The sequence below is a fragment of the Epinephelus lanceolatus genome, chromosome 10 (assembly GCF_041903045.1).
Source record: "Epinephelus lanceolatus isolate andai-2023 chromosome 10, ASM4190304v1, whole genome shotgun sequence".
Classification (NCBI taxonomy): Eukaryota; Metazoa; Chordata; class Actinopteri; order Perciformes; family Serranidae; genus Epinephelus; species Epinephelus lanceolatus.
In genome coordinates this window covers 13,890,558-13,912,196 of record NC_135743.1, presented here as the reverse complement: position 1 = coordinate 13,912,196, position 21,639 = coordinate 13,890,558, and the positions used below count along the sequence as shown (strand labels likewise).

At 41.2% G+C, this 21,639-nt stretch overlaps 1 protein-coding gene across 2 annotated transcripts in view; it reads right to left on the bottom strand.

Annotated features, from left to right (window-relative positions):
• The window catches only part of LOC117265410 (threonine--tRNA ligase 1, cytoplasmic), a 42,011-nt gene extending 20,450 nt beyond the window's left edge, over positions 1-21,561 (bottom strand). Inside the window, exons 1-10 of one of the 2 annotated variants that reach the window (XM_033639883.2) lie at positions 21,327-21,561; positions 11,202-11,331; positions 10,835-11,058; positions 10,613-10,665; positions 10,400-10,526; positions 7,220-7,395; positions 6,680-6,965; positions 6,312-6,560; positions 3,857-4,021; positions 1,647-3,717 (exon numbers count right to left, since the gene is read on the bottom strand). In XM_033639883.2, coding sequence (XP_033495774.2) covers positions 1,724-3,717; positions 3,857-4,021; positions 6,312-6,560; positions 6,680-6,965; positions 7,220-7,395; positions 10,400-10,526; positions 10,613-10,665; positions 10,835-11,058; positions 11,202-11,331; positions 21,327-21,522 — 3,600 coding nt within the window. In that variant the 5' untranslated portion in view covers positions 21,523-21,561 and the 3' untranslated portion in view covers positions 1,647-1,723. The remainder of the gene's footprint in view (positions 1-1,646; positions 3,718-3,856; positions 4,022-6,311; positions 6,561-6,679; positions 6,966-7,219; positions 7,396-10,399; positions 10,527-10,612; positions 10,666-10,834; positions 11,059-11,201; positions 11,332-21,326) is intronic. The other variant, XM_033639882.2, reaches the window with a different exon arrangement.
• Between the last annotated feature and the right edge of the window lie 78 nt (positions 21,562-21,639).

Genomic DNA, 21,639 nt, shown 5'->3' with positions numbered 1-21,639 from the left:
TTCCTGGAGTCTTGTTGCTTCAAGGTTGTGATGCAACCAGCAGAGACTAATGTGTCTGGCGTTGCCTGGGTCTGGACCTTTAAATCCGCCCAGGATCATGACATCAAACAGCAGTTTCTCCGTCAAAATAATAAATGATCAATGAGCACCAGGGCAGGACTAATGCCATTGTCAAGCTTTTGTCAAGCTAATGTCAAGCAATGTGTCAGACCCATAGACTGTATAACAAAGATGGATGACATGAACGCTCCCAAAAAATGAAGCAATAACATCTCGATCGCCGTCTGGTGAATGGCTGCACTATTGTTTGAAGGTCAACGTACACGTCACATAACTTTTTTTCCAAAGATGGTTCCTGTCACTTTAGGTAATTCTTATCACATTGATGTTTATTCAAGTGTTCGTTTTTTTGGTTTAGTTTGGTTTCAAATAGTTATTTGATGCTATACAAAGAGGGTTTGCCGTTATGATTGACAGCTCTGTGTGCCAATAAATGTGCTCACAATCAATGGTGATGCTTGTGATTGGTCGGACCAGAACTCTAAACCACATAGATTGCTACTGCAATGGGTCTGGCTCCAAATGACGTCACCAACACAAGATGGCAGCAACCGTATTCGGGACATTTTGGCTTCATTTTTATACAGTGGGAGGAAGTGTGGACATGTTGTCCATCTTTAAATACAGTCTATGGCCGGAATCAATTAGGAGTAATAACAAAAATGGCGAGCACTATATACAAGATGTGTTGCCATGTCCTCTCAATATTGCCCGACATTGTAGTGTGACTGAATTCTCTCCGCTATATTCCTACAACCCCAGCAAAACAGGTATGTTGGCTTGGCTACACATCACTGCAGACTTGTGTGAATGACATTAGAGCTGACGCAATTTCAGGCTGAACATAGAAACGGAGTGTTACAAGTTAACAGCTCTGTCAGGAAATGTCTGGCACTCAATCTCCCGTAAAACCACAACTTATCATTTTTACACTTCAGTCTTTGTACAGATTTAACAAACACGTTATGTGTTAAGTGAGCTTTAGGGGTGTCAGTAGTAAGACTGTTTTTGGCTTTCGGGCAGAGATGGAGTAACTGTTCTGTTCTTGGTCTTTATGCTAAGCTAACCAGCTCTGGCTGGAGCTTCACATTTAGTGGACAGATATGAAGATGGTACTGATTTTCTCATTTTACTCTCAGTAAAGAAGCAAATTAACTGATTCTCAAAATGTCAAACTATTGTTATTAGTTTCTTATGTATTAAGTGAGACCCATACCTCTCTTTCACTCTCCTGCTCTCTCTCAGGTAAAGTAACCCAACATCACACAGGTAGGCAAACTCTAAATAAAGTATAGTTTCATTCCTGCTTGAACTGTCTGTGTCATCTTCCTAAGGTCATGGCACCAGACCTAATGAAACTTTTATCTACGGTGTATGAAGAAATGGGGAAAAAAAAAGAACAGACTGAGGGTTGTTAAACAACACTCTGCACTATGTAACTGATAACCTCATAGCTGCACTATACAGTGTGAGATGACAGGCTGGCTACCTCGCTGAAGCATGAAGATTTAATCAGCTATTTACACACAACCTAAGTTAGTTTTAATTCAAGCTAATTGACAGAGTAAAGATATCTGGGCTCATACCAGCAGGGCTAACACACACTCTGCACTTCACTGCAGGGCACTTGCACTTCTCGTTCAGCATGTGTTAGATGACCGCTTCAGTAGCGTGGGGGTAGGAAGGGTCTCTTCTGCGAATGGAAGGGACCACCTGTGAATGGAGGACCGGACCGCTTGCCTCCCCGAAATCCCCCTTTGTGGTGATCTGGGTTAAACTGCTGAGAGGGGTTTCTGCCTCGCATCAGAGGTCTCTGTTGGATGGGGACTGGGAGGATCGGGGGTCGAGGAGTGGGCAAGGCAAGGAGGGGAACTGGGTTGGAGGTTTGGTTGCGGGGCTGAGCTGGAGGACTAGTGGGGGGTTTCTGGAGAGGAGGGCCAGCGGACTGCGCAGGGAGGCGAGCGGGGGCGGTGTCGACTGCAGGGGAATTAGGCGTGGAGGGAGAGGGAGTGGAGGATGTGGGAGAGGGGGGAGGAAGAGGTAGATGCAGGGGCTCCTTCACTCTGCCCAGTAAGGGTAGAGGAACACCGGGGTTGCCTGGGTGGTGGAGAGGGGGTGCATGGCGGGGGACAAACGGCTCTTTAACTGTGCCAGGACGGGGCAGCTTAGGGGGCTCGCCTAGCAACGATGACATAAGGGGTGGAGGGACCATTTTGCTTCCTCTGGGCCCTCCTCCGCCTCGCTCTACACCATCAGGTCTGACAGGGGGAAGAAGAGAAAGGGGACGGTCAACGGGGACCAACACTCCCCCCACCATGACTGCAGAGGGCACTGCATGGTGAGGAGGGGAAGGGCGCTGCGGTACGGGAGGCGGAGGGGGGCGAGGGATCGGTGGAGGAGGGCTGAAGAAATGGGATGCAGGAGGAGGATGCTGATGGAGGAGTGATGGAGGAGGAGTCTGCATGTTCTCCGTGTGGTAGGGCATTTGGAACGGACCTTGGGGAGGAGGCTGTGCGTGAGGATGTGGCGGAGGAGGGGGGATATGTGGGAGGATGAGATGTGGGGGAGGAGGGGGCATGGAGGGGGTCATGTCCTCAGTGCCGATGTTAAGAGGAGGGGGGACACCACGGGGTGAGGGAGGCTGAGCTTCCATGTATTCCTCCTCTTCATACCACATGGCTCCCCCTGGCCGACCACTGGCCCCTCCCCCTCGCCGGGAGCCTCGGCCAATCACACGGATGCTCTCTACCGTCTTGATGCGCTCTCCCTCGAGTGGGCGGTTCGAGTAGCATAGAGTTTGGATGGGTGCCCCTTCAGTGCAGGGCGATACTAGTGTCTCAATGCGGTGGTACAGGCCTTCCTTCCCACCCCCACCTGGAGACTCCTTCCCCTCTCTTTTCCCACTCAGACCCCCGTCATCTGAGCCACTGCTGGCTTTACGAGAGCTGGCCGAGAGTCTCCTTTCTCCAACCCCTCTGTTGTTTCCCATGACCCTTGACTGGCTGTCTGTCTTACCCTTCATGTCTTTACTGGGGGAAGAGGGAACCTGCTTCCTCACTTCATCATCCTTTGATTTTGTGCTGCTCTTCTTCCCGGCTCCATACCGGGAAGACGAGGAAGTGCCCATAAAGTCTCCATTACTGTTGCTTCCTGACGGAGTGATCACAGCATCCCATGGTTCGCTGCGGTAGGCTGTGGGTGAGAGGTTATGACCTCCAGATGACCCTAAAGATTCTGACACACTCCCAGGTGTGTCCATGATCTCGTCCTGGGTGGGGGTCCCAGCAGCCTCGTCTCTCACTGGGGTCCCATCCACCCCATCGGGACTGACATCACCTAGAGCGAGACTGAAACCTGGATTACCCTGCAGGAAACTGTTGATTTTTGATTCTAGGCTTGGGGGAGAGATAGAAGGAGCTGAGGGACGAGGAGGGGGTGGAGGAGGAGGAGGAGGAGGAGGAGGAGGGGACATTTGTCTCTCTTTCTCCCAATCTCTGGTTCTCCCAGGCGTGTCTCGTTTGAGGCTGTTCCCCAGTGTGGGTTTTGGTTTTGGGGCGGTTGGGCTGAGCAGGGCTTTGACTGCTGATGACTCCGGGGAGGTTCGGGTGGAAGGGGCGGAGGTGGTGTTTGTCACACTTTGCAGGAGAGAGGACAAAGCTAAACAAGGACAGAAACAGGGTGGGGTCAGTGAGACAGAGGTGATGACATAGGGAAAAGTATAAATGATTAGTAACATTTAATAAATAAACATTCTTCAGTGAAAATCAGCGTCAAGTGTACTGTATATGTGTCTTACATGGGGTGTTTGTTTTAGACAGAGCATTGAGTATGCCTTCAGGTGTGATGTCAACACGTGACAGGATGCTGGCCAGGTGAGGGCTCGAAGAGGTCGCTTTGGCAGCTGCTGATTGGCCAGAGGGAGTGGTGGGTGTTCCTGGAGATGGCCGAGGTGATGGGCTCGCTGCAGGGAACAATTTAAAGACAAAGAGGGATTGGTTCAAAGGCAGGCACAGGAAGTCTCTGTTAAATAAATCTAAAACACAAAACCTCCAATTTTCCTGTGCTTCATACACCATTAAGGTCTCTCAACTCTCTATTCCAAACACCATCTGATCCAAAATGTTGCACATAATCTTGAAATACCCAGTTTTTGTTTGTCAAAACAACACTGCATTTAGGTACATTAACTTTATACTTACTTTAGTCTGATAGCTAACATTTAAAACTAACTATCAGCCCCCAGGATGTTGCAAACAATTAACTCAGACAAACAATCCCTGCAAATTCTGCATGGCATTGCAATTTTGTCCAATCACAGACATTTTTTCCACCAATTTGACCAATTAGAGTAGTTTCCTGTGTGTTTCACCAATTACAGCAACCTCTGCACAGCGCTTTGAACCCACTTCCCATTTTAATTGCAAAGATACAGATCTGTGAGACATGTACGTCTCATATTTTCCATTGAAAATTGCTGTTAAAGGCCGTGCAAGTCAGTTCGCTGGTGTTCTGCATGACAGCGGGGTTAAATTGTTTTGCATGGCATGCAATGTTGTGGTAGAACATTCAGACTTATTTACCAGAAAACACAACTGGAGGACGACTGAAATGCGTTGATAATAGACAAATCAGCATGACTAAGACTGTTGCATCTAAACCCATTTCTGTGCTGTGAGAATCAAGGTGAGTTAAAGTAAGTATGCATGGTTAGTTGTAAAATTAGGTTAGTGTAAATCAGATAGAGGTGTGCGTGTTTGCGTGACCAACTGCAGACAAACGTCTGTGTGATTAAAAAAAATAGTTTGGGAAAGAAAGTCTCAAAAAACATGTTTAAACATGGTGTAAAAATTCAGCCTTCTTGAATAGTGAGGTTTTTATTCTCACTGGAACAATTAACCTTCAGTTTTCAATGAATTACACAGAGGGGAAAAAAGTAACTATTTCTGCAATCTTCACCTGCTTCTGCAACGTCATTACAAAAAAAGATGTCATTACAAAAAAGATGCTTCAACATGCATAGAAATTCTTTAATAAAGCTGCAGTGAATTCAGGCATTTTAGGCAGCAACAATCTGAAAGAAGCCGGTGAAATCCTGGAGGGACTGAACTATATCAAGGTCTTTGCAATAAAAATGTTGTTTGTAATTATCTTGTAAAAATGATAATAATTTTTGTTGAATAAGCTCTTTCAAGGTAAAAGAAAGTCATATTATTAAGGGTAACCTGTTGGCCGAAATGTATATGTTTCTACAGTAGTCCAGAAAAGACAAAACAAACTCTGGCTCTAGACAGGACCTTGTGCATTTTTAAATTAAAGTTAAGGTCATCAGTGGCTCTTATACATGCCTGGGAATGGATAAGCAAGGGGAGAGGTATTCAGGTGGTTGCCCTCTCAACTTCACTGCTAAGTGCCACTACATTCAACACACTGAGTCATGTATTTAAAAGTTCTGTACACGACATTCAGAGCATTAATATAGCAGCAAACCTCTATCTGCTACATAAAGATATAGTGGAGTCATGGTGTCCTGAGCAGAAAATGGAGTCATGCTACCTCTGTATGTGTTGTGGTAAGCTGGCCCAGCCATGCGTGCATTTCAGTGCATGTGTGTATCCCACTGGCTATCTCATTCCCGCTGCTCTGCACACTGTGGGCGCTGTGACGATGCCGTCCCAGCATCGTCACAGCGCCCGCCCTTCAGTTAACACCATTAGGTTAGCACAGTTAGCTCTGTCAGCACTGTTGTTGTTGTTATCACTGTTAGCTGCAAGCCACTGGCTCAGCCAACTCCATGTTGACTACTACGTCCAGACAACTCATATGCTCTGAATTTCATATAGAGCATATAGTGAATATATTAATTTGTTACATTTTCTCTCATGAGGACTTCTACAGTATAACAAGGTGCTTTTTGCTGCAGGTTGTAATCATTGTCACACTCATCTTACCCCAACTTCAGGTCTGCTGCAACTCTCAGTTCCTTTAAATCAAGGCTGAAAACCTTTCTGTTTTCTGCGGCCTTTTATTAAATCAAATATTTATTCATTTCTTGCACTGCACTACAACTTTTATTGTCTTCTCTGTCTTCTGTACTCTTAGCTCTTTTAGTTGCATTTCAATGTCCTTTTATAATGCGTTTCTTCTGCACTTTGTCTCGATGCTTTTGATGTTTTATGAAAAACACTTTGAACTGCTTTGTTACCGAAATGTGGCATGTAAATAAACCCACCATGCCCAACCCTTGAACGCACCTGTATTCTTCATGGCAGATGTGAGAGAGCTGAGAATGGAGCTGATCTTTCCCAGGTCCACCTTCTCCAGATTGACTCCAAGTGGGTTTACTGAGGCGCTCTGAGCGGCAGCAGTGGTGGGAGTCACTGGGGTTGCCGGGGCAGCAGCAGTAGCGTTGGTCTTCGAAGCTTTCGTAGGTGTGGTGGGAAGCTTTGACGCTGCATCTGACTTGGCAACAGCAGTGGATGTCTTGTCCTTCTTGTCATCTGCTAGTAAAGAATAATCAAAGAGCTGATACATCTGAATCACAACACCAAATGGGCAGCCCAATGTGGATCTATATGGTTAGGACAGTTATCACCCCATTACAACACTCCGAGCCACTAACCCCCTTCTTTGGCGGCAACAGCCTCTTCATCAGACAAGTCCATGTCCTCCGTGTCTCTGTGGTCACTGGGTAATTCTCCTTCATCCATGGCCTTGCCATCCAGCTCTGGATCCACCTGGGCTCTGCTCCCCCCCAGTCCCAGGAAGGGTGAGTCAGAGCCAGTGGGAGAGGGGGCGTCTTCAGAGGGAGAGGGAATGGGAGAGTCCTCAGGTCCAGGTAGAGTCGACTTGAGGGAATCCAATTTCCTTTTAAGACTGGCCACACGGTTGGCAAAGGCATTGTACGCCTGAGCAGAGAGGAAACAATTTGAGATATGGGGAAGATAAAAAGGATGTTCCAGCTGTCTCCATTAACATTCATATTGTTTTCTAGGATCAGTTGTTAGAAGGATGTAAATGTCTGTGAGAAACAGTGGAACTTAACATAGAACATCAAGTACCACATAACTGTCCACTGAACCTATTTCAATTTCAATCCACAAAAACAAGACACACCCTCTAAGTAGGGAAAGTGATGACATCATTTGAACCAAACACTCACATTGGCCACAATCTTAACCTCCTTGTACTGCATCTCATAGAAGATGTCTGCGTTTCCCAAAGCTTCCAGCAGAGGAGGCCCCGTTTTCAACTCTTTCTCCATGAAGCCAACAAACTCCTGCAGCTTCAGACTGCCGTCCTCAAAGTCCTTCGCAAACTTGTTCCCCCCTGCCTTATCTGGAGTAAGAGACAATTGACAAACAAGCAAAAAGTTAAATGCATGGTTCATAAACATTTCATGTGGTTTAATACAAGGCAGTGTCGAAGCCAAAATGAAATTCAGATCACATTTTACGTTTAAAAGGACTGTGACCAACAACTGGATATTATGGGTTTGGCTGATTCATTAGCATTTAGGTGGACACGCGACTATTTCACTACATAACCAGCACAAAAACTTTTGTTGAGACTTCCATGAACACATTTATTGAACCAACAGCAACAATTAAGGGTCATTGGTGGTGCTCAACGCATCAGAAAATGAAAAACTCGGGGCGTCGGTGGTTTAGTGGTAGAGCAGGCGCCCATGTACAAGGCTGTTGTCGCAGCAGCCCGGGTTCGACTCCAGCCTATGGCCCTTCGCTGCATGTCACTCCCTCTCTCTCCCCCTGTCACACTTGTCTGTCCTATCCATTAAAGGCTAAAAAGTCCCCAAAAATATCTTTAAACAAAAAAAAAAGAAAAACTCAGCAGCAACGTCTCTTTCTAGAAACACAGTCATGTTGATACGTTTTCAATGCAGTGACTCCCCAGATCCACAAGCAGTCTTTTTTTTTTTTTTTTATAATCTGCAATGTGACACTCATATTCAATATCATACATTTAATAGTTCAACATTTGTAGAAGTTTGCCTTTTCTCTTTCTGTCTGAGAAGATTTTTTGTTTTCCTTTTACCCGGTGAGACTTGCACAAGATATATGCATAGACGATAAGAAAATGACGGCCTGCAAATGAAAATATTTGTTCAACATTTTTTGGCTTGTCTCCTGGAAAGTTAATCTTATTCGAGTCATCAATGACATGAATTGAAACAGCATCAATCAGTAGTGATGTGAGCTCACTGACCAATAATACCAAGTTATTAGCCATGATTGCTGAAATGAAATTTGCGAGTCATGTTGCAGCAGGGGCAACTTGTCTTTTTTTTTTTTTTTTTTTAACAAATACGTTTATTTATTTATTTATTGGATTTATTTCTATGACTTCAACATGGACTTGCAGGGTTTTTTCCTGGCTCAAAATGAAATGGTGATGGCAGACGTTGCGCTAGACTTTTTCATCGCTGGTCATTTTGACCGACAGGGTCATAACATAACATAATCTATTTTTACCGGTCATTTTAATTTTCGTTTTTAAATGATAATAAAGATATTCAAAGACATTTAGTTTTCATTCATTCGTTTTTAATAAATCCAACAAGCAAGTTATAAAGTGTGCATTAATAAGGACATGAACGAAAAGATGAACAGACATCCACACACCCGTGCCATTAGGCTTCGCCCTGGACACACTGGACGGCACTAACGCATCCGGTGTGTCCAGGGTGTTATGTAGTTAGGCCTGTAGGCTCGGTGACACAAAATTAAAATTGTAATGAAGTGATTAGGGTATTGAAAAATGTGTTCGGTTATGCACTATTGTGTTATTTTGAATTATAAACACAGTATTTTCTCCTCATGTTCCACAGTGCGTGCTGTTGTTATTTCATTTTGAAAATTGGCCGGATTATCTTGTCTTTTCTGTGTCCGACTTCCTGTTTGGTACGATCCGCTCTATCCAGCTTGACAGAAGCGCTCGCGGCTCGCATGAAAAATAGACCAGACGCTGAACTGAAGCGCTGCCTCCGCGGGTGCTCCGCTCTGCTCAGCAGCCTGTGTGGACAGTCAGATAGGTTAACATGGGCACCGATTGAAAATTGCCTCCGCTGCTGGGCGCTGCACTTCGGTTCCGCGTCCGGTGTGTCCAGGGCGTTATGTCAACAACGCTACATGAAGCAGATGAATGACTTTTTCTCTGCAGTGTGAAAACGGCAGTCACTTAAACCACTGACTGTGCACTCTGCCGCCAAGTGGGCAGGGGTGGTAATTGCAACCGGTCAAAATGACCGACAGCCTTCAGATTTTCCGGTCATTGTTGTAAAAAAACGGTCAATGACCAAGAATATCCGGTTAATGCGACCCCTAGGTGATGGTACCACCCTGATGATGTGCATACACATGCATGTGTAAAATTACAATTATGGTTAGTCAGTTGTGTTTATAATGTAAATTCCTGGATTTCAAATGTTCATCTGCAATTTTCTCTGGTACCAGTAGTATTTGTTTGTGTGCTGAAGTAGCAGATCACATGACCTGGTTAAGCTTTATATTTTGCTATTAGTAGTTTGTTATCACTTGTATTGTTTTAAATATTGTTCTTTATCTTTCTATATTTTTGGAGTTCTTAATAACTTTGTGAAAATTGTATTAGGTCGAGGCTCCAAATAAGCCCTCTGGGTTTTCTTTAATCAATTTTTCTTGCCTTTTTTGTGTTTTAATTGTGAAAAAAAACTAAACTAACCTAAGCTAAAGCTATGTTTGAGACTAAGAACATGCCCACAATTATTGATATATTGAATATCATGTAAAACCGTTTTAATCTGCTGGTTAAATATGATTTACAAAAAGATCTCCTGTTGTTTTTGAAGCACTTGACTTAAAGAATAACTGTATATTTTAAGTAATCCCCTCACTCAGACACTTGTATATGACAGCTTATCTATTTTTATACAAAATATTTTGATTATTTTACATCTTATTTTAAATTATTTGCTATATCAGTTTCTCATGTATTGTAATGAACTGATGCCATGTTGTTTTGTTTTTTTTTAAAGATGTCTGTTTGAACTTTTGTACTGATTAAATGGGAAAAAAAGCTGATTTTAATGTGTCACAGACGCAGGACATGTACCCACCATCACTGGAAACAATGTCCTGCTTACACAGTATAATCCACAGACATTACTGTAAACAGTCTTCACTGAAACTGCAGAAATAGTCCTGCTACACATCTACTAGTGGTGTGTAAACTCTTATTAATACTCTTAAAGTATTAAGTGTCCAGTATGTCTGTGGCTTGGGACCTACAGTAAACAAGACAATGAATGTGTGATGATGCAGAAATAAGTTCATTGACATCTGACCTTTAAGTCTCTTCAGAGCCTCCGTGCTGCAGACGTCCACCCTGAGAGCTGCCAGCTGCTTCTCCCTGAACTCCTCTTCTGCGACTGCCCGCTTATATCTCGACAGCTGTTCAATGAGGGAGTGGGGCTGGAAAAATAACAGAGTGCAAATAAATAGACACGTCCTAACACAAGACAAAGTAACACAAGACAACACTAATAAACAAGACTTACTGTGAACTCTGCCACGATCTTGGACTTGAGGGCAGCTTTGGTGTTGGCTGAGGCTAAAGAATAAAAATAAAGTATGAATTTACTAACATATAATCACAATAGCACCTGTAAACAGTTTGAAATATATGCTCATGCGGTTCAATCTTTGAGAAGTTATTTCACTTTTGGAAATGATTTACTATTTCAGGGTGCAGAGCGAAAACTCTGAAGTATCAAACTGACCAGTTGCCGCTGGAGTCTCCCTCTCTTTCTCTTTCTCCTTTTCTTTCTCCTTTTCCTTTTCTCTCTCCTTTTCCTTCTCCTTTTCTTTTTCCCTCTGCTTCTCTCGCTCCTTTTCTCTTCGGTTCATGCCGGCTTTGAACTGGGCGATGACCTCCTCAGGATACACGCTCCTCTCCTCCCATATGGTAAAAATCCTCTCCACTGACTTGCGGACCTTCCCGTCTCTGACAAAAATGCAAAATGGAAACACAACATGACACATCTTGAAACTAGAAGCTTGGAAAGACAGCCTGAGCATTTCTTACTTCAGACATTTTAATAATAATTTTGGTCGAATACTACAGCTGATGAAAAACTGTGTACTCACTTGATGAACTGGGCAGCATTGGGAAGAACTTCTGCGAAGGCTGAACGAAAGACAATGGCGTTCTTTCTTTTGCAGTTCTGTATCACATCATTGGCAAGGTAGAAGAGATTCAAGCGGTGATTGTTGTCAGCTGAAAATAAGACAAGAAAAAAGGATAAGGACAAAATTCTTACAGCTGAAAATCTTACAAACAATTAAAAAAGTCTAACCTTTATCAGCATTATGTGGCTGATCCGGATATTTGGGAATTAAACATTTCAAAAACTAAAAAGACTTTCAAGAGCAAGAATTGATATCCAGGAAGAGATTATTTTATAGCTGAACGACAAATCAATTGGGTCGATATTGTCTTCTGATTTTAGCTCATCACAGATGTACTTCATTGGCGTATATGCTGGATACTGTTTGTTTGAGCTTATTGTGATGTCATCACAATGTTGTCCACAGCAGTTCATTTTTCAACTTTAAAATGTCCATTTTGTGTTTTCAAGTTTTAGTTTACATCCACGTCTGACCAGACTCATATGTAGCTATGACAGTAGACGATTCGTCATATATGGATGTTGCTGGGAAGAAGCTACAAATTTTAAAATGTTGATGCCTCACACAGATCTTCAACCTGGCAGATCTATCCACCTTATTCCTGGGGGGACTACGGTAGAAATGATTATGGGTGCAAGTTCCAGTGAGATAGCGAAGTAGAAGTAAGCTACTTAGTCCCTTAAACCAGTGGTTCCCAACTGGTCCAGCCACGGGGTTCAGATATCTCCTTAGTCATTAATTCAAAGTCCAGACAGCTTAATACATTCGGCGTCATACCATGTCGTCAAGCTAGTTTGCTGTCTTTCTCAAGCAGCTGTCTGTTAGTCACTTACTCTACAGCAGGATATGGCACTTCAAAATAAAAGCTCTGTGCCAGAATTTTTTTTTTTTTTTTTTACAAACATGACCCATTTGTAGGTCACTTGCAGACTTCAGAATGGACCTGAAACCCACTTTTGGGAACCATTGTCTTAGACTGTCTATGGTTAGTCTCAGTGGCTAGTCATGGTGGCTAACCCCCAACAGCGGTTCCTTTTAATAGTAATTTGTCGTCAAGTTAGCAAATACATGTTTGTTTTTACAAATATTTAACCAATATTTAATTAGAATTTTCTAAAGCGTCTTTGTGGAGTTCTGGTACCTGTTGTGCTGTCCGCAGCTGTACCAACAACCAGACTTAGCTAAAATTATGGCTTTCTCAACAGTCAGTACGTTTACATGGACAGTTTAATTCCACTTTTAATCGGAATGAAAGGCCATTCCGATTAAAAGTGGTCATGTAAACGGTCATTCCGATTGAAAAATGGTCATTCCGATTGAAAATTAAATCCGATTAAAGGGGGTGGTTTATTCCGTTTGTCATTCCGAATGAAAGAATTTTGTGTGCATGTATACACTCATTCCCCTCTAAGTTCATTCTGGTCTTTCTGCACATGCTCGTTTCCTTGCCCTTCTGGCGCGATGACGTATATAGCACGCATAGCAACGAGCTGCATAGCAATGGGCTGCATAGCAACGGGCTGAGACAGAGCAGTCGGACTCGTTGCACTCACCAGTTTCCATTCGCCACAGCACGGTCTTCTACCTCCCTTTTCCTCCTCAACAGATGAAGCATTAGCAGAACAAGGTTGTTGTCGTACTGCTGCTTCAAGAATATAAGCAAAACGCACAAAAAGGCACTAAGAATGGCGTTGTCAAGCATCTTGTTATCCGGAGCGAGGACTACAGTGTTTTCTTCCGGTAAACGTAAACACGTAACATCCGCCCCGCCCCCTATCCAATCAGAAACCTTCCCTGCCCCAAACCTTGCGCAGGTGATTGAACTGACCTCCCATGTAAACCCTCATTCGGAATGAATATTTCCCATGTAAGCTACCTGGAAAAACTTTAATTCCGAATGATTTCATTCAGATTTATTTCATTCTGAATGAGAAGCTATCATGTAACCATAGCCAGTGTTGAACATGCAACCAGAACAAAGATAGATTGTTTTACAATTGAAACAAGATATAATAAACCTGAAGAGTTCCACAAGGCATAGCGGAGAGGCATTAAGTCAAAATCTGTGGAAGAGAATGAGATCTAGAGTGACAGGTCTTTCCTGTCTGACTGCATTCTTAACCTACAATAGAAAATTTCCCCTTTATAAAAGTTAACTCAGCAGCATACCTTGAATTATGTCTTTACCTTAGTCATCTAGGCTGACAAAGAGTTACCGATTTACCATACTTATGTCATATCATATCTCATATGAAAATGAATGCCATAAGTTATTTATTTTACTACTACTTCATGTTACTGATAATACTGGGGATTGCTTCTAAATTCAGCATCATGTTCACTCAATAAAACTCTGATCTATTAAATCAGCAGTTCTAAAAATGTGTAAACTGCGTTGTTAAGGCAGATGAGTGGACTGTTTATCTGGAAAACATCACAATATTCACTTTACATGGAGCTAAAATTAAAACAGAATTATGTTAAATGTTCGCCAAATGTGTTAGTGTCCATTTATGAGTCATGAGAAACCCTTAATCATCTTTAAAAAGGAGTAGATGTTGACTGTAAGCTAGCCAGAGCTCTGTTAGAGTTAACATTTGTTAACAGAGCAAGGCAAGCTGACCGCTAACCCGCCTGGTTAAAAACCGTAAACAACGCTTTGAGATGGCAGATGTATGATCCTATTTGAAGTGTCACAGTGTTCCATGTTTTATTTCCCAGTTGCTCTAGGAAAGAAGATTAGTGTACAGTTGGCTAACTGCCCGTTACCACTGGAAAACGCCGGGTCCAGTTCAGCACCAGAAGTCGCATCCATAATTAACACAAGGTATTGTGGGAGCTAGGAATAAGGTGATAAAATCTGCTCTGTTTCGAGGTGAACACCCGAGATTAGTATCACGTATTTAGTATCCCACTAAATGTCTCCCCTTCTGTTCCGGAGTTACGGCGTTGAATAATGGCCAGAAAAGTGCTTTTACAAAATATTACAATGCCACAGTGAAGTTGACCTTTGACCTTGTTGAAATAAAGTGTCATCACTTCATTAATTCATTCCATCAGGCATTTGCACAAAATGTCATAAATTGCTTGTGAATTCTTGAGTTATGGCCAAAAACATGTTTTGTGAGGCCACAGTGACCTTGACCTTTGACCACCAAAATCAGATCAGTTCAATCTTGAAGTCCAACTGGACATTTGTGCCAAATTCAACGCTATTCCCTCAAGATGTTCTTGAGATATTATGTTAACAAGCCAAAAAGATAAAGCCTCTGGCCATGGCTGTCACCATGAAGAAAATCTGTATCATTTACTGAAATTAAAAAACAACTAACAAACCAAATAAAAACATCTTACAATGACATCTATTCTTAAATTTACTGTAAATGCACCATCATATACAGCGATACAAATGCATCCATCACATTACCCAACAATATCAGCCCTTCAGTGTCAACTGAGATTCATTCAAAAGCTTTTAAGGTATTCTTAACTATGAAACCACTGTCAGTGAAAAGCCACAGCTTTGATTAAACACGAGGCTGAAGACTGTCTGTTTTTGTTGGTACCACTAGTTCAGTCAGAGATCCAGACATCTGTTTTCATAACTTTAGTATCTGTCATACATTTCCATTTCCAAAAGAAATACAATATTGGCAAGGACATAATGATTTCTGCTGCTTCCTCAAATAGGTCAGTGCCCTGGTTTTACCAGGCGGGATTCAATTGCAGTCAGTCAGCAGGATTTTTGGCGAAAAATAACTCATTCCACTATGTCAGTTTGTTACAATTTAGCAGAGCTCAGCATCTTAGTTAGTCTAAAAGACACAAGATTGATATCCCAGGTCCATCAGGAAGTCATTACTATAGTCTACAAAGAAACTGTATAAACCTGCATGTTAACTGAATCTGATGGTCAACAAGATTTTAATAAGTGAAAAGTCAAAAAGTAAGATGAAAAGTAGAGAAAGAAAGAACATGTGCAGTGAAAACTAGAGCCCTACATTTATCTAAGAAAGTTAATATTAACATAAGTCAAATACGTCCCATCAGTATACCAATAATACATAAACTGTCTACAACACACTGAGACATCCTTGCTAAATATCAGAATCTGCATTAACTGCAACATGTCAGAATCTCTGAGGCTTTTAAAACAAACAAATTACAAAATATGAGGACGTCTTTAAAACCACAATCAGCAGTAATAATAATCAGTAGTACCTGGGCTGGCATTAAATTATTTTTTACCAAACAAATTCACAACAACATCCCAAATGATAAGAGGGTGTACATACTGTACAGCCCCTTGAGTTTCTAAACAGCCTTGAACAACAACAACAGATGACACTTTGCTACAAGTCAACACTCACTCATACACAGAGCCAAACACATGGCAGTGGCACTGATCACTTGAAAACACAATATCATGACAGCCACACAGCAAATTCCTGAAATAACAGTATCTATACTTGAAACAGAGTTTGCAAAAAGTCAATTAAAAAGATTCTGAATGAAATAATTATCATGTTGTTCAGCCTTTTAATTTAGAATGTATCCACAGACTAATGCAGCTTAACTTCATTCAAGCCTTCCCATTAACATGAACGTCAAACAACATGAAAAATTTCTTTCAAAAAGTTAGTGTCACTCATGTATGATCAGATTAACATTGTATAAGTTAATGCTTTTTTAATTTCCATTCCCACTGAAACAGCACAGGTTGGAAAAACTCAAATTCCAGGGGTGGGGGGAAAACATCAACACCAGCATAGTATCATGATATTTTTGTGTGGCAATATCATAACATCACACAGTGCTGAGTATTGTTTTTTTTTTTTTTTTTTTTTAATTAAATAAATTATTAATATGACAAATACAAATTAAACTTTAGGTAGCCTACTAGAATAATAGATAATTATATTTTAATATATATATATATATTTTAATAATTGATTTTTCAGTCCACTAGATACAGTTTTACCGCTGCAAAAAAATGGACTGAATGAATCGTGAATGAATGGTAATAAATCGCAATATACTGCAATACATTTTATCACGATACTCAGCATATTGCAACATATTTAAAATCGCAATAATATCGTACCATGACTTAAATATCGCGATAATATCGTAATCGATCCTCTGGTGATTCCCATCCTTATTAAATTCTGTTTTTGTCATTATATTTCAAGGTGCCAAAGGTGCCTTTTGCACAGGAAACTAAGGAGGGCTTTAATGAACACAAACTACAAATAACAACATATGTTTGTGGGATTATATTAGATGTATGCCTCCCTTCACATCATAAAAGAAACAAAGAATACTAATTAAATTTAATACTCTATTACCTGGGTTCAACATTTATCACTGGTAATCATTGTTGTGCATTTTCTGTGTCAAGTACTTTTTAAAAAGTGATTTCCCTAATTATAGTTTTTACCTAATACTTTCATCAGTAAAGGATTTTCTGTGCAGGTCCTATGTATTGTATGTATTTTCCCCTACTACACCGTTGTAACACTGTCATTTACAGCTGCTTTAACATTATTGTCAATTTGTGTGTAAAAATCGATAGAGTCATTAAAATACAAGGAATACATTCAAAACTTAGCAGTGAAGTAATAAAACAAACAAAACAGACTATTTTTAAAAAGTTTTTAAAACCCGCAAGTTTAGCATCGCGCTGGTTCCCGGAAGAGAAAGTGAATGCAATTTTTGCATTGCGTTTTGGATTATGTCAGAAAATAAGCTCTGTGGCTAACACAAGTTTATGATACTTACAGGTTTTGTTCAGCGAGATAATCTTCACATATGAACACCTTTCATACCGCATTTGAAGCTTAAATGCGATCGCCAGAAGTAAAAAGCTAACGTTAGGCTTTAACGGACTACATGACTACTCCACGGTCGCGTGACTCTTGACGTCACCGCCACTAAGCTTTCAACAGATTTCGGCCACTTTATTTTAAAAACATTGTATAATGGGGAAATCGGACTGTTTAAGCTAAATAAGAAGCTGTAATGGCGGACTGCCAGCACTCTCGCCTGTTCGGGGGTGATGACGTTTAATGTCCCCGACAGGGTTTGTAGTTGTACTGAGCAACTTGTTAGCAACCGCCTTTTTTACGACACGTAAAAGCTTCAAAATTCACAAGTAGGGTATTTACTGACGTGTTTAATGTCGTAGAACAAAACCTGAAACTCGCTTAAGCTTTTGTTAACCACAGAGCTTATTTGAGGCATTTTACCAAAATCCCATTCAATAAACGTATTAACTTTTAGACAAGAGAAACGGAAGTGCTAAAAGCGTTAACGGAGTTCCGGGTTTACTGGTACACTCTATTCTACTGTTCATTTTTGTGGATGTGAAGTAAATGCTATACATGTATGGTCAGTTTATCCTAAACTAACACTGTGCTTATGCACTAATGCACACTACAAATAAAACTATACTGCACCTTAAAAGGTTGCATCCTGCATTTTTAATCACCCTCACTGAAAATAAAGAATCTTTACACCACACTTTTCTCCACTAACACTGGAACATGTTTATTATCCCATGTAATAAACATCTCAGCACTTTAATAGAGTATTAAACAAGCAGGTTCATTAGCCCCAAGCACTGATACTGATACTACAGTTTAGACTTGAGTACACAAAACACAACTTATGCTACAAATATTCCAGAAACAGCTTGCCGGCAGTGGTGCTCAGAGATACGCTGCAGGCATTTAGATAATTTCCAACACTCCCCCACACATCTGAAGAGCTTCTTCATCACAGAGAGTCTCTTTTCTCAACTGCAGCACCATTCATAAATCATAAAAGATGGCATACCATACTGAAGTTAATGCAAAGTAATGGATCTTTGCACGGTAGGAAAAACATAGAAACTGTTGTCTGCTTTGTAAACTAGCTAGCATGGATTGTCTTGATTAAAATGCATCCACTTAATTCCTTTAAAGACATTTGCAGACTTTTAAGAGACAAACCAAACATGTCGTGGTCTACAGCCATCAGTAAAGGATGATCGGTAGATTGACTCTTAGTTGGCACTGCTCTGAATCAGAAAACAATGGCTCTGCCGGCACACAGCAGCTCACCATGTGCTGTCAGCATAAGCTTTATCACGCCATGTGCAGTGATGCAGGGGAGATAAAAAAAAACGCCTACATGATGATTTGTCTGCGACACTGGCAATTTTAAATGAAACTCCTTGATGTATAATTCCCCAAATCTCTGCAGCGAGTTTTTCAGGATGCAATAAAGTTCAACCACAGGTACTGACAAAATGTATTTTGAAGACACTGTCATTAAAACAATTCCTTGCACCTTGTTTCCATGTGCATGTTCCTATGGGATGTTATGATCATAATGTTTATCATGTGCACAAACACTGTCTTTCATAGGCCTACATATCCAAATTAGCATCATGTAACACAATTCAAGCAAATGCAATCCTACAATCTGTTGACTCCTGCTTTAAACTAACTTAAACAACAAATATTTAATTTGGTATATAAAAACTTTTTGATATCTACTTCTTGATTCCATTCATCTTCACACAAATTAAACTATGTACCAGCTTGCAATTCTTTCCAGAAAGCTTAACTTTCCAAAATCCACTTGTGAGTAAAAATAGAAAGATTACTTTCATGACACCGTCAGTGAGCCCGAGCCTTAACAGTGAACAAAAACTTATTCTCCACAGAACAGAAAAATAACAAGCAGTCAACCCAAAGACAACAATTTTCACCTTTTGATTTGTCTCCAGTTTCTCACTCTAGCAAAAACAACACAAAAGCTCAAATGATAAATTATGCTTCCACCGAGCAGTCGCGACATCCATCATATCTCCTCCCTGCATTCACCAACATCGACAGCCAAAGCACAAAATATGTGAGGTACTCTGCTATCTCCTTCTCCTGCCCACACTCAGCTGACAAGCTGATAAAATCTGTAAATCTACTGAAGCATTCATCACTCCCAGGTTTGAAAAATCGACATTGTCATCTTAAAAACAGAATAACTCCTATACAGATGTTTCTTGTTTTCTTCCAAATGGTGTTAGTTAGAGACCATGCACATGTCGGACAGCTAAACGCATACTGTAGTTACAAATTAAATGATGATATCATCATTCAGACTAACAAGTGACATCAGAAATATTATCAAGAAGACAGATTCTTAGAGTGGATGGAGATCAGAGCAACGGACAAAATAGCCTCTGATTTCACAAAACAAGTGAAGACATATCCAATAAACTGATGATTCTGTGGTCTAAAGTAAGAGCAGTATGGTGGCTTTTATCACTGTGCTACCTCAATAGGCCACATACTTGTACATCTGTATGAATGAAGTTAGATGCTGCACAGGTGTTATGTAGACTGCAGAAAGTAATTTTGGGATTACATCTCATCCCAAATTGGATGTCTTATCACCACTGTGGTACTTCAAATGCTGCATGCAGGACTTACAAAGCCTCACAAGACGGAGCTACAAGGAGGAAATGTGTTGGCACTGTTGTAAGATGGGGCCAGGGGACTGTGTTGTATTATCTATAAACATTTCAGTAGGGCTGCAACTAACAATTATTTTCATTGTCGACTAATCTGTCGATTATTTCTTCGATTAGTCGACGAAGCATTTTATCGAAAAATGTGTTAAAATGTTGAAAAATGTCGGTCTATCTCTCCCAAACCCCAAAATTATGTCATGTAATGTCTTGTTTTGTACTCATGCCAAAGAGTTTTGGTTCACCGTCATGGGAGAGTGTGTAAAGCTGCCAATATTTGAACGTAAGAAGTTGCAATAAGAGTATTTTGGGGTACTTTCATAGTACTTCTCTAAGAAAAATGACTCAAACTGATTAGTCGACTACTGAAATAGTCACCAATTATTTTAATAGTTGATTAGTCATAGATTAGTGGACTAATCGTTGCAGCCCTACATTTCAGTAGTTATAATGCAGGACTGCTACAGTGATGCTGCCTGTCAATACTATGCAGACAGACTGTGATTAAAAGCATGAAGCAAAAATAATGTAGATGCAGATAAATGCAGATTAATGAGGAATGAACAACTGCTCTGAACTAAAAAAAGAGACCAAACGTGTCAGACTCCAGTAATAGCAAAAGGTTGTACGGACCATCTGTTGACAGTCTACTTCACTGACAAGGGACATTTATCAGAAACTTTGAAGTTTGACACAACCACACAGCAACACCAACTTTGCTTGAATGTGCAGACCTGCTTGATCAACTTAAGCTTGAACAACTATAACAATTACATTCACTTAAGAAGTTTACCTGCCATCAGTGTGGTATTTCAGGAATATGCAGCAGATTGGTAAGAAAGCAACATGGAGCAATTGCATATTAGTGGGCAGTGTTGATGGAGCTTCTGTAAAGTGCATCAATAATTCACAATGACTGTGGAGCTTTAACTCTGCGTGTTACTCCTCTATAGAAAACTGACAATATAATTCAGTTAGAGGTGGATCTCTATTTGTCTTGATCAAATATGCACCCTACAAAAACACTAGCCACTGTACCGCATCAACAATCATGCATGTTAGACGAAGCACTCCCCGTCAGCCACAACTGAACTTGCACACACATCAAACTACAAAACACCGACTAAAGCTGACATGTAACTAAATCTAACTAAACACACTGTAGCCACCTTTATCTCGAGTGTCTATTCTTTAAGATAAGCAGTGTAGTGCATGGCAATTCTTCGTGAAAATACAGTTGGTCTAATCCAGATCATGAACCCCTGGAGGCCCAACTGTAAACACTGCTAGGTTGGAGCTAGCAGCGAAATGCTAGCGTTAGCTTAGCTGCTATTAGCGGCTAATTTTAAGTAGCGATTACAACGCCAGCTTTTCAAAAGTACAATCAATTACACATTTATGATTTACTTTATTAATAATTGTTACATGATGCATTGAACTGCCTTGTACTCCGTGCAAAACTAGCTTAATCTGGCAAGCTAATCGCGATGAACGCAGAATATGCATTTGAATTAGCGTAAGTGAGCTAGCTAGCGGGTTAGCCTCACAGCGGCGAGCTAACTACTCACATTTCTTGAGCCACTTCATCCAGTGGCGCACGATAAGGCCGTGGTGCTTTTTGTTTTCAATGCACCAGGTTGAAAGTCCCTGTATTGACTCCATTGTGTTGGATACTCCTTGAAACCGTCGGTCCAAAGACGCTTCCAGACCAGCGTTGGAGCTGCGGGCTCCGTGCCCGCTTGCAGCCCCTGAACCGGCCGCCATCTTTCCAGCTATGTCTGCTGATCGCTCGCTGCTGGTGCGGATGAAGGAGCTAACATAATGAGGACGACTGGAAACACGCCCCCATGTTATACTGTATTATAGAGACATAACTATATA